General features: G+C 54.3%; 1 protein-coding gene across 4 annotated transcripts in view; it reads left to right on the top strand.

Annotated features, from left to right (window-relative positions):
* The window catches only part of GAS7 (growth arrest specific 7), a 184,350-nt gene that overhangs the window by 150,004 nt on the left and 18,111 nt on the right, over positions 1-16,235 (top strand). For 2 of the 4 annotated variants that reach the window (XM_031467632.2, XM_031467635.2), the window contains exons 5-7: positions 6,465-6,522; positions 11,993-12,082; positions 13,897-14,012. In XM_031467632.2, coding sequence (XP_031323492.1) covers positions 6,465-6,522; positions 11,993-12,082; positions 13,897-14,012 — 264 coding nt within the window. The remainder of the gene's footprint in view (positions 1-6,464; positions 6,523-11,992; positions 12,083-13,896; positions 14,013-16,235) is intronic. The other 2 variants (XM_031467634.2, XM_031467633.2) reach the window with 1 other exon arrangement.

The raw sequence follows: 16,235 nt of genomic DNA, 5'->3' as shown, positions 1-16,235 counted from the left end.
CCTTTCTACCCACCCTTTTCCCACCCCCAGACTTCACCCAGAATGGAATTGAGTAAAACATTTGATCACATTTAACAGTCTAGCAGAGGGGCAGCAATGGGATGGAAGGCGGTGGGAGTATGTTTTCAGATTCCCAGGCTCTTTTCTCACGTGTCATCTCAGCTGACACTTGTGCAAGCGCATGAGGCAAGTGTCAGCTCGATGGCCGTGTTGCAGGTGAGGTCGCGGAGTCTCAGATCGGTTCAGTGACTCACGCAGGTAGATACGATTACCAAGCGGTCAGACTAGACTTGATGCCAAGTCCCATGTTTCTTCCAGTGGCATTCAGCCGTGTCTGAGGACCTGAGGACTGGTCTTCTGTGGTCCAGCCACAAGTTACCCAGATGTTCCTAACGAAGCCTCCACACCAGCCCTTTCCAGGAGTTAAAATGCCAGGCTCCCAGGGTGGTGGTGGTGATGGTGGTGGTGGTGGTGACAGTAGCTGGTTGTTGTCAACACCGGTGGGTACTACGTGCCATCACTGAGAGGAAGACCCTGTGGTCTGTGATGACGGTTGGCTCAAATGAGACACTTAGCTTTCATGCAGGCAAGAGTGTTAATTCTCAGAAACCTAACTATGTTGTTGTCTTAGGAGGCTGAACGTTGGGCTCAGGTCAGGTCAGTTCAAACTCTGGAAGAGAATTGGGACCTCTTACCTACAAGGCTCCTTATACGCTGATGGGCTTACGAACCACCGGGTCTCTTATTAGACTGCAGGTTCTGACTCGGGGGTCTAAGGAGGGGGCCTCACGAGCCCCCAGGGGATGCTGGTGTTGCTGGTGGGGGGACCGTGCCTGACCGCCGAGGATCCAGGCAGTCAAGCGTGTCCCCTTCGCCCCCTCTCACAGCACCCCCCACAGCAACTTTGCGTGTTGCCTGCAGGGCCCCCAGGTAGCCTTCTCATCGCAGCCTCTGTCGGTCTGTTTGAAATGAAGGGTATCTGCCGTGTACCTGCGGCGGGTTTCCCTAGGACGCCAGCCGAAGTCGTGCTGTGGTTTACCGGCAGCTCAACAGGCTGGTCTCCCCTGGGCACCATCAGGAAGGATGTTGGAAACTGCCCCTGCTCCCCACCATTATTCTGCCTGCCTTCCCCCCCGGAACACGGCTCCCCCGACCCTGAAAGACTACCAAGTTGTCACCTAACGTTTAAAACCCAGCCTTCTCAGAAGCCAGTCTGACAGTGTGTGCCATGCCTTTGACCCAGGAATTTCCCTTCCAGCATGTTCTTGGGGTACATTCAGGGATTCTGATCTGTGTGTGAGGCTGTCCACTAAAGCTTTATTTTCAGTCTTGCAACACTGGACACAACCTAATTGTCCAACAACAGGGGACGGGTCAAACGGATTATGGCACTGACACCCACCCAGCCAGAGATACCAGGCAGCTGTGAAAAACGCCTTCTTTGGAAGAAAATTGAATGATTCAGGAGAATGCTGAGGCCGTAATATGGAGTGGGAAAGTCAGAACAGAGCTGCGTGTCCAGTCCGTCTCACTTGGGAGGAGGCAGTCTACCCATATGTGGAGACAAGTGGCTAGAAGACAGATAAGCCAGAACGTTGGTGGTGGTCTGTCTGCGTCTCAGACTGCGGTTCTCAGTTAGGGGGCGTCTGGCAGCGTTGGGGGACTCTGTGGTTGTCACAGCTGGGGAGGGGGTGCTGCTGGCACCCGGGCAGTGGGGGCCAGGGATGTTAGCAAGCACCCCACAAGTCGCAGGATGGCCCCACAATGAAGAAGTACCTAGCCTGGAAAAATGCTTGGGGCAGAGGTTGAGACATCTTAGTCTGAGGTGATTTTTCTAAAATACGCTTTTTAGTATTTTTAAAATTTACAAGTTTACTTTTCCAGAAGGCACATACAGTGAGCATTCTAAAGCAAGGAGTTAGAGGCGAGGTGCTGGTCCTGGGCACGCAGGGAAGGGCAGCTCTGGAGAACCAGGCCTGGGCGCTGCTTCAGGACGGGCGGGCTCCAGCGTATTCTGTATAGACGATAAGGTCAAGAGGGTGCGGCACCGTCCAAGTGACCAAAATAAACAGTGCAGGACGCGGAGAGAGCAAAGCCGCGTTCGTTCACTGCTTCCCAGAACTGTAAGGTACGGTGTTATTCTTTTATGCTGTCAAAGGGTCTGTGAACTGCGGAGCTGCCTAACCACAGAGGCGCCAGAGGCCAACCATAGAGACAGGTTAAGCAGGGCTGGCGTTTACGGAGCGCGCTGGCAAATGGTCCCCGGAGTATATACGGCACACTTGAGTGTGCGTGGTATTTACTCCCGCTGCCCCAGGCTGCCGGCTGTAACTAATGGCAGTTACCACCTGATAGTATTTAAAGAATGAGTGAAAGAACGAATGAGTGAATGAATGAACACATGGCCATTGGAGATGCAGGGTCGGGGGTGGGTTAAGCATCTTTCTTTTTCTGTTACCAGCTAGCTGCCCCTCCTTGAGCAAACTAATCAGGAAAATTAGAATGTTGGGCAGGTGGGGGTCGTGTCTAATCTTCATGGAAACCAGGAGTGTGTCTATGCCATCATGGGTGGGGTCTGATGGCTGGGTGCCCAGCAGCCCTGGGGTCGCCTGCCCTTCCCCTCCTTCCCCAGCTCTGGGAGACCTGACAGCTGGGCACAGGTGGTGGTGGTGATCTAGTGCCACCCAGTGGAGCTTTGCAAGTCTGCAGCCCTGGGGTGGGTTGCAGCCCTGCCTGGGTATTGGATATGTGGGGCCCACCTGTTTGGAGGTTGGGGGAATCAGAGGCTGACAGTCTTGCTGGCCTCTGCGGAGACACATTCTAGGCCGTCCCTTGCCTGCCTGTGGCTAGGGTGGTGGGGGCCCTCTTTGATCCCTGCACATGTAAAGGGTGGACAAGGAACCTTCCCATCAGAGCCCAGGCCCTTTTGTGACCCACCTTTCAACTGTTACAGCTTCCATGAGCTGCCCCCCCCCCCAGGAAGGCTGTCTTTAGACGCAAGAGAGAGGAAAGGGAACAGGACTAAGAGCTTGAAAACTTAAGGGACTTATTGGAGAAGGGAGCTCTAGATGGAGAAGGAGGTGAGATTCTGAGAGCTCATTTGCTTCATGGGGCTCCCCCTTCCCTCCTTAGTAAATATCACATGTTCTATAGAGCATCTCTGTCTTTGCTGGGCACCAAGTCATAGACAGTATAGCCCCTGTCTTGATGGAGGGTAATAGCTGGTCCTGGAGAAAGACTGGAGATAAAGGATTATTTCATTTTGTCAGTGACAGGGCTGGAGGAAGTGTGTGCTCTGAGGACCTGACCAGGTGGTGATGGAAATGTCGGGGATGGACTCTTTAAGAAAAGCTAAGACTGGAAAGATGAGCAAAGGTTTAACTTGGTTAAGAGGTGGTGGTAGGGGAACAGCATTCAAGTGGAGAGAACAGCATATATGGATGCCTGGAGGCAGGACAGAGAACAGTGATTTCACAGAACCCAGAGAGGCCGAGTAGGGCTGTGGTTTACTCTATTAGCTGGTGTAGGGAGGATGGAAGAGGTGACTGGAGGAGTCCTCAAGGCCTGCTGGGAGCCATTGAGGGGTTTCACGCTGGATCCCACCTGCTGAGAATGTGGGGCCCAGATTATTCACAGAGAAAGGAGACAGGGCTGAGAAGTCATGTGGACCAAGGGCTCACTGGATCGGCTGGGAGTGACCCACTGCAAGTCCACCTGGCACTGCCTTGTGTGTCCCCACTGTCTGTCAGTCCTCACAGTGACAGCAAAGCAGCCCAGGCAAGGCTAGGAAACCAGGCTGGGGAGGGAGCTCAAAAAAAGACGAGGAGAAAAAACTTCTAGAATCAGGAACGGGAAATTTAAAAAACTAACTTTGGTCATGGATATCTGCAAACATATATGAAAGCAGAAGGAATATTATAATAAAGTGCTACGGACCAGTCATGGAACTTCAGCAAATATTCTGCCGGTCTCGTTTCACTTATACTCCCGTCTCCTCTCCCTCCCCTCTCCTCTCTCTCCCCTCCCCCACCCCCTCACTGGATTCCTTTAAAGCAAATTCATCACGTATGGTTTTAACTGTAAATATTTCAGAACATATCCCTGAGGATGAAGACATAACCACAATACCATTAGCACACTTTACGAAAACATGAACTCAATAGATCATCTAATACGTACGTGTATAAGCCGTGTTTATGCTCCCCAGTTGTCCCCAGAATATCTTTCATAGCTGCTCTTCTCCGCAGCCCAGGCTCCAGTTTTACACGTGGATGCATCAGTTGCTCTCTCTCGCTCTCTTTAGTTTCTCTTTTAAGAACAGCTTTGTGGAGATGTAATTCACATAGCGTACAGTTCACCCGTTTAAAATTGTACAGCGCAGAGGTTTTTAGTCTAGTCTCAGAGTTGTGCATCCAGCATCAAAATCAATTTCAGAACGTTTCCATCACCCCCAGAAGAGTCCCCCTAAGCCTTAGGCGACCACAGATGCGCTTTCTGTGTCCACGTTCGCCTATTCTGGACGTTTCACGCATGTGGGATCATGTCATACGTGGTCTTTGTGTGTGTCTGGTTACCATTTCATCCAGATTCTCGCTTTGTTTAGTCTCTTTTCATCTAGACTCTATTTCCTGCGCATTTGTTCTTTTGTCTTTCCTCACGCTGACTCTTTTAGGGGAGAGTGCGGGTCAGTTGTCTGGTAGAATGACCTACGTTCTTGACTTGGCTGTTCCCTTTTGCTTGGGCTCAGGTTTAGCAGCTCTGGGGGCCTGTGGAATACTTTTCCCTGCAGCCGTCAGGAGACACAGTCCCGGGTTATCAGTGCTTTGTGCATGCGGGGACCCCCAGAGTTCTCCCTGGCACGGGCACGTTTTCCCTTCCGGATGTATTGGCAGCCTCTGGGGTGGCAGGGCGAGGCCGCGTACACATTCTGCTCCGGAGCGACCTTCTCACTCAGAGCTCCGAGCATCCCTGACGCCGCGACCTGAGTCTCTTGACGCTGGGGTTCACAAACGTGGCTTTTGAAGCCCTTATGCATACTTTAATTGGCGTTCTGTAAGGAAGCACGGCCCTCTCTCCCCCTCCATCTTTTGGAGTTAATATTTGGTCATTATTCATACTCATGCTCAGATGGTCCCAAATTTGGCTTGTGGGAGCCCCCTTGAGCTGCCTTCTGTGGTGTCATTCTTTGAACACTGTCTTACCTCCAAGCCCAGTAGGTGTTCCAGGTCCGCCTGGCATTGGGAATTAGCCGTTTCTCCAAGGAGCCTGTAAGGTCCCTTTTAGCTGGACGGTCAGAGATATCAGTCCTCATTCGTCTACTTGCCAGCCAGGGGAGGCCTGGATGGGGCTGAGGGGCTGAGGGCACCGTAAGCAGGGACTCCTCAAAGCTCCCCGCTTTGCCTGACAAGCAGTTGGGTTCCTGAGGCTCATCCTGCCAGGTGCGCCAGGCTGTGCTGGCCCCGGGACGGGGCTGCTGGTACCCTGAGGCTTGCTGGGGAGCCCCTTTGCGCTTTTTTCTGGGCCTTTCTCTGTAAAGTCCCAACAGCCACTCCCTTCCATTTCACTAGAGACAGAATAAGGCCACGAGTCCCAGAACACCCACGCGAGTGATGCCACCACAGTGCCTGCTCCCAGCTCGACATGGGACTCGGGACAGGAGTGGGCACCCCATGTCTGCTCAGGGACCCTATTGAGTCCTTAATGTAATAACGCTGATTGTGGGACAACAAAGACCCAGAACTGAACTCCCCTTTATGACCAATGTGGCGTGTTCACCTGGCAGTCCTTAATGTTTCATGCCAGGAGCACCCTAGGTCCGGGGCAAGATGCTGAGGACCTGTGGGGTTGGCAGTACTTGGGATGGTGATTTTCTTGCTGGCAAAGGGAAGACATCAAAAACCAACCCAAAGTCTGAATGGAAGCCAGAACGCAGCCTCCCTGCTCCTGGGGTTGGGAGGGGGCCCAGCACGGAGGTGGCCCAGCACCCCTGCCCACAGTGCTCGTGGTATAGGGCGTGGTATGTTGGACCTGGGGAATTCGGAATAAGATGTCATGTTCTGAATCCTCAGTGCCAGGAGGTGGTCTGCGATCTGCCTTAACTCTGTGCTCCCGGGTGGATTCTGTGGGTTCAGGCAGCACGCGGCGCACGGAATCGCTTACCAGCAGAGGGCAGCTGAGGGGTTAACTCCCCCAGCCACAGCGGGGAGAAGAGGAGGCAGACCTGGTTTGGAGCAGTTTCCTCCGAGCCTGTGCTGGAGGCTTCCTCCAATTTGCCTTCAAGCTGGGGCGCGAGAGACTCCTGCCTGCCTTCTCCCAGAATATGGTGACTTAGGGGGTTAACGGAGCATCCCCGAACTTCCCTGGCAAGGGGCTTTTAACCAGTCCCTCCACCTTCAGGGAAACTGAATGAAAGAGAGGATGTCCAATATGGAGAGCAGCTTTGACGATGTTTCTTGCCTCTCTCCCCAGAACCTGGGATCTTCGTCACCAGGCAAAAAGCAGAGCAAGGAAAACACCATCACGGTAAGCGGCTCCCGCGGAGCGCGCACAGGTTGGGTGGCAGGATGGGGCTGTGGACCACGGCTGGGCTGTTGCTATGGCAATGCAGACCGCGGAGTGGAAGCGATGCCCAGCCTGTAATCTGGGAAGTTCCAAAGCTTGGATGTAGCGGAAGTTTGCCCCCTGCCTCCCCCACCACCCTCAACCGGCCCTTTGATTTCCCATTTCACTTTTTCTCTCTGGGCAAACAGGTGGAAGGATGGAGGTTGGAATCATGCAGAAGCCATTTTTGCGGGGCTGGCAGGGGAAGGTACGCATGCAGGAGTGGGTTGGAGGGGGTGGACTGTGCTCTGAGCAAGTGATGTGACATGTAAATTACAGCCACGGCAGGGTGGCTTTTGTGCGGGGTAACTTCTGGAAGACGTCAAAGTTAACAGCAAGAGAATGCGCCCTAAGAATAGAGTTCCTGGGAGTTCCTGACGGGAAGCAGGCAGCCTCTGCCTGGGGTGGCCAGGCTGCCTCCCAGGGTCCTTCCATAGCCCGCCAGGCCCCCATCTCTGGCCCCAGGTCAGCCCCGTGCTCCTGAGGGAAAGTGAGCACTGGACGTCAGTGCCCCTCCAGGTAGAGAAATGACTTGTCCAGCTGCTCAAACAGCCAAGAACTTGGAGATGTGAGATGTGTGGTTCTAGGTTTGCGGTTTTGACCCAAGTCTGCAGAGCTGGGGACGGGGAGTCGCTGGCTCAGTCTCCGTCACACACTTCTAGCCATGCTGCTGACCCCCAGGGAGATGGAACTAAGAGTGGGTCCCCTGCCTGGGCTCCTGCAGGCATAAAGTCCTGTTAGGGAGGAAGAAGAGCGTTGGGCAAACAATGGCAATAATAATTGCTGCCATCGCGTGTGCATTTATGATGCGCCAGTGCAGGTGACAGGACCAAGGCAGTGTGGTGACTGTGAACCTGGACTCTGAAGCCAGTGCCAGTCACAGCACCTACCAGCTGGGCAGCAGCCCAGGGCAAGGTTCCCGGTCTCTCAGTGTCCACATCTGTACAATGGGGTGACGGTGAGCGTGCATGTCACAGGAATGGTGTATGGACTGAGTGAGTCTCAACGTGGAAAGCACTTAGCACTTAGCCTGGCACATGGTAAATGCTCAATTCGCGCTGGTCTCCTCATCACCCTGTTTACAGATGAGGGAACTGAGGCTCAGAGCAGTGCCTCACCCGCAGTCTCACAGCTGGAAAGCATAGGGGTTTGAGACCCACACTCTCACCCACCAGCAGTGTCCCCGATGGAAGCTGCCCTCTGAGGGCAGGACCAGGTGGCTCAGCCCGCGTGGACCTGGGCCAGGGACAGCTTCCTTGGTACTGGAGCTGATGATGGCCAGGCAGGGCGTGGACAGGTTCACACGCCAGACCTCCCGAGAGCACAGTCTCCATCATCACAAAAAGCCCCAGAGTGCTGGGGCAAAGCAGGAGTTCCCACAGGTTCCTGGAAAGAGGCAGAAAAAAGTACAAGAGAGGGAATATATTAGCATCGTAGAAGAAAAGTGAATCCGAGAGATTGAAAAGCAGTGTCTTATGCCTCCCAGAGTTGCTTAAAAGACCTTTGGGGGTGGTGCCCAGCTCACTGGGAGCGGCCCGAGTCATCTGCTCTGGTCTGCCTTCCAGCCAGAGCTTGGGGCTTTCTCATAGTGGGCCCGCGTCTCCTGGCAACACACCTGGTCCATCCCTGCCTCACCGCCTTCCTGCCTCCTTCCCGCTGCCCTAAATCAGTGCTTCTTACAAGGTAGCCTGCAAACTGGTTGGCATCTGACGCCTCTAGGATGCTTATTTAAGATGCAGGTTCCTCAGTAGAATCCTGGACCTACAGGTGGTCTCTCTGGGGCCAGGCTGGGAACTTTGCATTGTGACCAGCACTCCTAGAGGCTTTAAATAAACACTTGAGCCTCGGGGAATTTTTGCTGGGGAAACTGAGGGAGAGGCACAGGGTGAGTGAGGAGCAGAGCCCTGGAGTCGAACCCGGGGCTGCCGGCTGCCAGCCCAGGTGGCCCCATTTATCTCCAGGGTGGAGACGGGCATCCTTGCTGGCCAGCCGGTGGGGCTGAAGACCTCTGAGCCGCTGCTCGGTCCCTTCCACGGAGCCCTTGCTCTCCCTATGCCGGCCCCTTGCCCAGAGTCCTGATCCTCCAGAGCGCATGGTTGCCCTAGGAGGAGACCCTGCAGGGGAGGAGGCCAGGGCCCAAGCTCCCCTCTCCCCGTGCATCTCCTTAGGCAGTCTGACCCATGGAGCAGAAACTTTGCAGGCCTGCGTGGCGATGGGTGATGCAGCTAGATATCCGAGTCTGGCCAGCAGTGCAGTCAAGAAGCTCCCCAACTGACCTGGGCCAGGAACAAGTTTTGAAGAGGCAGACACGTGGGCTTCTTGACAGCGTTGGGGCCTCCCCCCGCGCAGGGCTGCTGTGAGTGGGCTTGACTGGGAGTGACGGGCACTCACGGCAGGTTCCAGCCCTCGGCACAAACGTGATGCATCAGAATCTGGAGGATTCCAGAAAGAATGGTAGACAGTAAGGCCACCCAGCCATGCTCCTGTCCTAGAAAGAGGAATCTGGGGACTCCCGTGGTTCTGCGCTTCCCGGTGTGGCCAGTCTGGGACCTCAGGACCTGAGGTGGGAACCAGAGGATGGGGTGTAAGTACTCAGGGCATTTCTGTTCTGCTTCCACGGATCCTAGCTCTGGCTTTTGCCTCTGCCACACCCTCCCAGGTTAGCTTCCTGCCAGGAGGACATATGCAAAGTGCTGGAAAGATCTAGCCTAGTGCGTGGCCCCAAGTAGCCATTCAACAAATGTTTGCATGGACTGTGATCAAGCAAGTGTTCCATTGCACAGCATCGTGGTTGAGTGCTTGAGCTCTGCAGTCAGCCCAGTCTGGGTGCAGATACTTCTGTGATCCTCAGTTAATAAAATGAGGCCAATGTGACCCAGCTCGTGGTGTTGCCAGGAAGATGAAGTGAGAATGCACCTAAAGCTCTTGGCAGGAATTCTCCCAGGAATCCCACAATGGGGCCGATGAGGTGCAGTTCTCGAGATGCCCACCAGGGGGTGCAGGGCTCTGGGAGGATTCAGGGAAACTGTGGTGGGGTTGCTGGGTGTGAGAAACCCCAAAACCAGAGTTGACAGGGGTGGGGACAGGCACCCGGGGAGGGAGGTGCACTGGCCAGTCCATCCAAGGACTGGTGTCCTCAGAGAGGGGGCAGAAGCCACAAGAGGGATGAGGCCTTACCCTCCCCTAACCCCTCTCCCTCACCCCCAATCTCTCTCCTCCAGTGGTTGTTACAGGGCCACTTGTGGGGACCCCGCTCAACACACACACAGCCCAACCTTCTAGACCCTGGCCAGGGCACTCTAGAAAACCTTTATACCCACTGCTGCGTACCTTCAACCTCCCGCTTCCATGATTCTTAATGCCCAGTGTAATGTCGTAGTTAATTTATCATTAAATTTGTTTGAAATTTTCATGGACCACGTTATTAAGCAAAATAAAGATGGGCTGTGACCATTGTTATTGTTGAAACAAGAATAGGAAATAAGGAACATGTGAAACTTTGGAATCCAGCTCTGGTTTCCAGAAGGAAACCCACCTCTGGACACACTTTGGGGTGTCAGCCCCAAAAAGAGGGTGTGGGGAGACCATTGTCTGAGCTGGGCATTGGGAGGCTGGCCCTCCCCTGAGCAGGTTCCTGCAGGCCAGTGACACCTTGGGTGGCTGCAGGTGTGGCATTGGGAGAAAACTCCCCAACCTGGTTGGGGTTGCAGGGGTCCCTCCCGCCTCCACCTTGACCTTGGTAAAACTCCATGCTCCCCATCTCCAGGGATCTCTGGGTCATTCCTGCCCCTGATGCTTCCTCCTGTGGCCTGCTTCCCTCCAGAGCGGGAATCTCCGCCCTCACGTCGGCTGGGTGTCAGTATCTGGGAGGCAGGGGCTCTTTGCTTGGCTGGGACTTCTCCTGTGTTCTCCCCTCAGGACCACAAGTGAGGCCTGTGCCCCTGAGAGCCAAGGGGCCTAGATTTACCTCCAGCTGCCCTGAGCCCCTGAACCAGAGACCATGGCTGGGGGCCTGTGGGCCCAACTCAGCCGACAGGGGTTGGTTTGGCTTGCACGGTGTTGATGACGATGATAAACCTTGAATTAATTGCCAGCATTTAAACACTGAGACACTTCCTATAAAAAGCCCGATTCTCAGCATCTGTCAAATTATCATGTCAGCTGACAACCCTGGACTCCTCATTCCGGCTTGACAGCAGTTGGTGGGAGCTGAAGGGGATCAGGCCCCTAGACAGACCTTCACAGGCTCCATCCCCCACCCCGTCCTTCCCAAAACGGAGGCTGGTCACCCCTCAACTCGAGCTGCAGCTTCCGTGACATCCAGCACCTCCTTGTTTGTGTGGCTGCCAGGCATCAGAGTCCGCAGCTTCTGTTCAAAACCTCGGGGATTTTCTGCGCTGTTCTTGCCTTGAACATCTGACGGCTCCCATGTTGGCAGGTGCTGGGGCTGCAATGGGTGTTAAAGACTGACAGGGCTCAGGCTTTGCCTTCCTGAGGCCTGCGGCTCCCAAAACAAATTAGCCGGCTCCCCTTGGAGTGGATCTAGGGCTTGAAGCAACGTCCGTGGGGTCAGCGGCAAAGCCACTTCCACCGAGCGGGGAAGCCAGGGGCATCGTCAACGTGCTCGGGCATGAAAGGCTGAGACAGAGCCCAGGAGCCCCTGCACTGCCCTCTCCTGGGCTCGGGCCAGCCCCGGGCATGCACCCTGGAGTAGAATTTAAACTCCCCTGTTCCTAGAATATATGTTGTGAGATAAAATTCACAAGGCAGCCTCTCACCCAGGATGCTCAGCCACTTAATTCCTTTCCCTGGAAGCAGATGAAAATGTTACCAGTTTCCAGAAATAAACCAACTGTGTATCTTTTCCTTCCTCCTTTTTTTTTTGCACTAAGGTGGCAAACAATAAATACGTTGTACATCGTGCTCTTCCGCCACCCACCCACCGTGTAAGAACGTGCTCACATCCTTCAGCACAGATGCAGTCCCCGTTAGTGTCGGCCTCACACTTTTTAACCATTCACCTGTTAATGGGCAGTGGAGTCGGGGTCCAGTCTTTGCTACACATCGAGCCGTGGTGAAGAACGCGTACGTGTGACCACACCCAGAGGACAGAGTCTTAGAAGGGCAGCCGCTGGATGGAAGGCTCTGGACGTTTGCAGTGTAGACAGACCCTGTCCCGCTGCTCTCTAGAGAATTTGTATCAGTTTCAGCCCCTCTTGGGGGCACAGGGTGAGTGCTGGCCGCTGGAGCGTCCCGGGACCCCTGTGTGAGTTCTCTAGCAAGCTGGCCCTAAAAGGAGGCGTCTTTAGTGCTGTGTCCTGGAACCAAAGCCTTCATGGCTTCTCCCAACCCTCTAGTCAAACCATTTTCTTCCCTGTTCTGTGCCCTCCAGATAAACTGCGTGACCTTTCCTCACCCAGACACGATGCCAGAGCAACAGCTGCTGAAGCCAACTGAGTGGAGCTACTGCGACTACTTCTGGGTGAGCGGTGCCTCAGTTCCCCCTGCACTGTGGCCCCGGGGACCAGGAGTGGACACCCAGGAGAGGCGGGAGGGGCCTTGAGCTCAAAGTGGAGTGACGTCTCCGGATGAAACTTCACGGGTTGGCAGTCGGTTGAGCACCTGAGGTGGGAACTTGAGACCCACTTGGAGTCCAGATCATTCCACGAATCTCAAAGTCAACAGAGTTTTCATTCCTGAAAACATGCAAACCCCACCCAGAATGCTGGAGGGTCACTTTGTCCCTTAGTGATGGCAGGAGAGCAGGATCAACCTCATTAAAGGAGCCTGGGCTCCACACCTGCTCTGTCACTCTTGTTGGTGACCTGGGACAAGTGCTTCTCCTCCTGGACTGTTTCCATCAAAGTCACGAGGAGGCTGGGCACATGGATCTGGGGGGAGCTGCAACTTTAAGAATTCTGTGGTCCCAGAGCCTTGGCAAATCGTTTAACGGGGACAGAGTTTCCGTTGTGCAGGATAGAAAAGTTCTGGAGAGGGATGATGGTGACAATTGCACAACAACATGAATGTGCTTAATGCCACTAAGCTGTGCACTTAGAAATGGTTGAGATGGTAAATTTCATGTGTATTTTTCCTCGATTAAATAAATGCCTTTTGGTGAAATGCAGAGTCCTACTCAGAAGCTCTGGGGATAGCCTTAGATATTTGCATTTTAAAGTTAACAATCACTTTTAAAATACAATCACCCCATTCTGGAATCAGATACCAGTGAATAGCACACCTAAAAAAAAAATTAACTTTTGCAAAGGCCCCAGGGAACAAGAAATAAAATTTTTAAAAATTGTTTTTCACCACCGTGCAAAATGGATTGTATCTACGCTGTTTTTAGATTCGCTAACCGAGTGTTGGACAAGAGTGCTTTTTAATTCCTACCAAATCTCTTAGGCTTTAAAAGATAGTGGAAGATTCCTGTTGCCCCAGCTGTGTGTCTTCCAGATCTGAGATCTGGGCAGAGGCAGCAAACAGGATAGAGATGGCTCTGGGTTTGACACCTTTGGGGCGGGGATGAGCAGGGATCAGAGACTTCATAGGCTCTCCGGGTCTGTTGAGTTTTACTCAGTTTGCAGTAGGAAGGTGCTGGGGGGTTGAAGTGGGAAGAAGGTGTGATCTGATTTATCTGTGTTGTGCTGGCAGGGCTGTATGTAAGCAGCCAGGAGTGCCTGTTAGCAGGCGGGTGGGGGACACCGGTAAAGATGGTGGCGGCTGCGGAGATGGAGAGACGCGGCTGGGCTTGGAGACATCATCCATAAAGAGGGTGCAGGAAACAGAGCGTGCGGGGAGACTGGCTCGAGCCCCGGGAATGGGCACCCAAGGAGCCGGAGTCAGCTTGTGGGGTATCGTGTAGGGGTGTCGGGGAGCCGAGGGGACTGTGTGATCCTGCCACTCGCTGGTCAGCCTCATCCAGTTCTCACCTTGATTCCCGCTCTCCTGGGACTCTGAAACTTAGCTCAGGGTTTCACCCCCCTGACCGCCAAGACCTTTTCCTCTCACAGAAATCTCTCTGCTGACCCAGTTATTAAAGCCCACATCTTGCTGGTTTTTCCCAGTGTGGACAAAGCACTGCTTAAGCACCAAGGAACGTGGGGGAGCCGGGGCACCAGGGGGGCCACGAGTTGGGGCAGCTGGCACTGCCGCCCCTGTGCTTCCTCTCAGGCTGAGGCTGGGGTTACTAGGGGCGTCCAACTCCCTTCTGGGGCCTGTCCTCCCTACGCTGCACTCCTCCTGGCTCCAGGTGCCGGTGTCACCTAGACACTCAGGACTCTGTTTCCTTCCTAGGCGGATAAGAAGGACCCGCAAGGCAATGGCACTGTGGCTGGGTTTGAACTGCTGCTTCAGAAACAGCTGAAGGGCAAACAGATGCAGAAGGAAATGTCGGAGTTCATCCGGGAAAGGTGAGGCCTGGGCCCACCCAGCTCTGGGGGCTGGTGACCACCTTGGACCCTCAGCCTGAGGGAGTGAGCAGCAGGGGCTGAGCACCTCACACCCAGCACTTCGGTTAGTGCACAGGGCAACGCAGGACTGGAGCCGCAGACTCACAGCCCTGGGGACATGTCTGGCCAGCAGATGTGTTGCTTTGGCCTATGTAGTGTTTTTAAAGATTTGAACCGACTTTTTAAAAAAAACATTGGTAGGTTTCGCATTGAAATCTGGATAGCTAGCATCTCTGGGGAAAGCAGAAAGTTTGGCCACAGTGACTCTGCATCCCTCATAACGTAAGTGATGCCGTAATTGGCTGGAGCTGCCCCTGTACAGGGAGCATGTGTGTCCAGTTTGCCACACTCTCCACCACTCCCTACTGTATCCCCACACAGACCCCTTTATTTACCTGTAGGGCCCCCATTTGAAGCACTGCTTCTCATCATAACAAAAAAGGAGAATGTTACCTTTCAATTCATCTTTCAGCCAAAACTATGTCGCAGGTCTGGGCATACGGAAACCCCTACCATCCCATCCCTGCCTTCAGGGAGCTCATTCTAATGGGGGAGTCAGATAAGGTCCTTATAATCAGTGCAGGGATTCTAGTAGTGGTTTGCCTGACCATAGATGAGGAAGTCGTGAATTCAGCCTAACGCAAGTGGGGAGAGCTGCAAAGAAGAGAAGCTCCTCCATCTCCCTCCTCCTCTCAGCCTCTCCAAGTTTTGAGACCCCGTTAAACACACACCCGCAGACCTGCAAACTCCCACATGTGCACGTACCCCACCCCCACATATGCACACATGCGTGCACACACACACACTTCCCTTCTCGAGTTTCCAGGACACACTGGAAATATTTGTAGTAAATGGCAGTGTGTTTTTAAAACATTTCTTTTTTGATGATAACAACGATGATCCAGTAGCAATTCTTTGGCATTTTAAAGCACCTGTTTCCTCTTGGTATAATCAAGTCTTTATTTTATGACCCATTAAACTAGTAGGAAATTGAGAAGTGGCACAGCTCAGGTGTGAGAAAACAGCGGTGCAGAGCAGGCCAAGAGGAAAATGGCTGTAGAAGCTGACTGTGAGCACACTTAGGGCTCATACTTTCACAAAGACGTCACGTTGACAAGTAAATGGAGTGTTCCACGCGGGGACTCTGGTCTTTCCTGGGACAGGTGGGCTCCGGAGACTTCTCTCAGCCCACCCGGGACCTGGTAGGGAGGCCCCTTCAGAGCCAGGAGGGGCCAGAGGTGAACGCCCGCTGGGCTGGAGGCCGGATGTCCGCGTGGCCTCGGCTCTGGGGAGCGGTGCGGGCGCGGGCTCTGGGGGTGACGGGCCTCGTGCCCGGTGCACGCAGTTGGCACTGATGACGCCTTTGGAGGTTTGATGCTAAGGATGTGACATGGTAAGATCTGCTTTCTAGAGAGGTCTCCTGGCCTCGGGCTGGAGGCTAGAGGCTGCAGGCTGGCCATCCTTGTGGTCCTGGGGAGGGGAGGGGAGGGACTACAGGCAGAGTGAACGGAGAGCGAGTGATGGGGGCCGGAGGTAGATGGAGAGCGCGCTGAGGGCACAGCGGTGAGGGCAGGAACCAGACTGTGGTCTCTCAGCACCAAAGCGGGAGATCATCCTCACTCAGCATGCTGCCACGGGACTTGATCGGGACGTCCTGCCTGCATCCTCACACACTGCGTGCATCAGCTTCTGTGCAGCCTGGAAGCACGTGCTGCAGCCCTGGGGGCATCTCTGGGGTTTTCTGTTTGCCGAGTGACAGCCCAGGGGCTCTGAGGCCCCCGCCTCCTGGCCAGCTCTGGTCATGATGAGCGCAGCTCCTCGGGGGACCGCTTAGGTGGTGAATAATTCCAGGACAACACATTTTACACGGACATGCCAGATAATACAAGACACTCCCCAGAGAGCTGCCTAGAAAGTGTGTCAAGGGCCTGCCTGCTGGAAGCGAAACCCAAGGCATCTTGGCTCTCAGGGGAAGTGGGATCTGGGCACTGCTGGTTTCCATGGAGATGCTTGTGCCCTGCAGGCTTGACAGGAGCACTGGGGGCTGGGAGAATGCAGATGGGCTGACACTGCCTTGCAGGGTCTCCACCCCAAGCTCTGGGGCTGGGAGAGGGGGACAGCAGTGGTCCATGTGTGACATTTACTCAGTTAAGGGTTTGCCAGGCATCCAGCCCTGTGCCAGGA

Source organism: Camelus dromedarius, chromosome 16 (assembly GCF_036321535.1).
Source record: "Camelus dromedarius isolate mCamDro1 chromosome 16, mCamDro1.pat, whole genome shotgun sequence".
Classification (NCBI taxonomy): domain Eukaryota; kingdom Metazoa; phylum Chordata; class Mammalia; order Artiodactyla; family Camelidae; genus Camelus; species Camelus dromedarius.
This window is presented reverse-complemented; position numbering and strand designations above follow the sequence as displayed.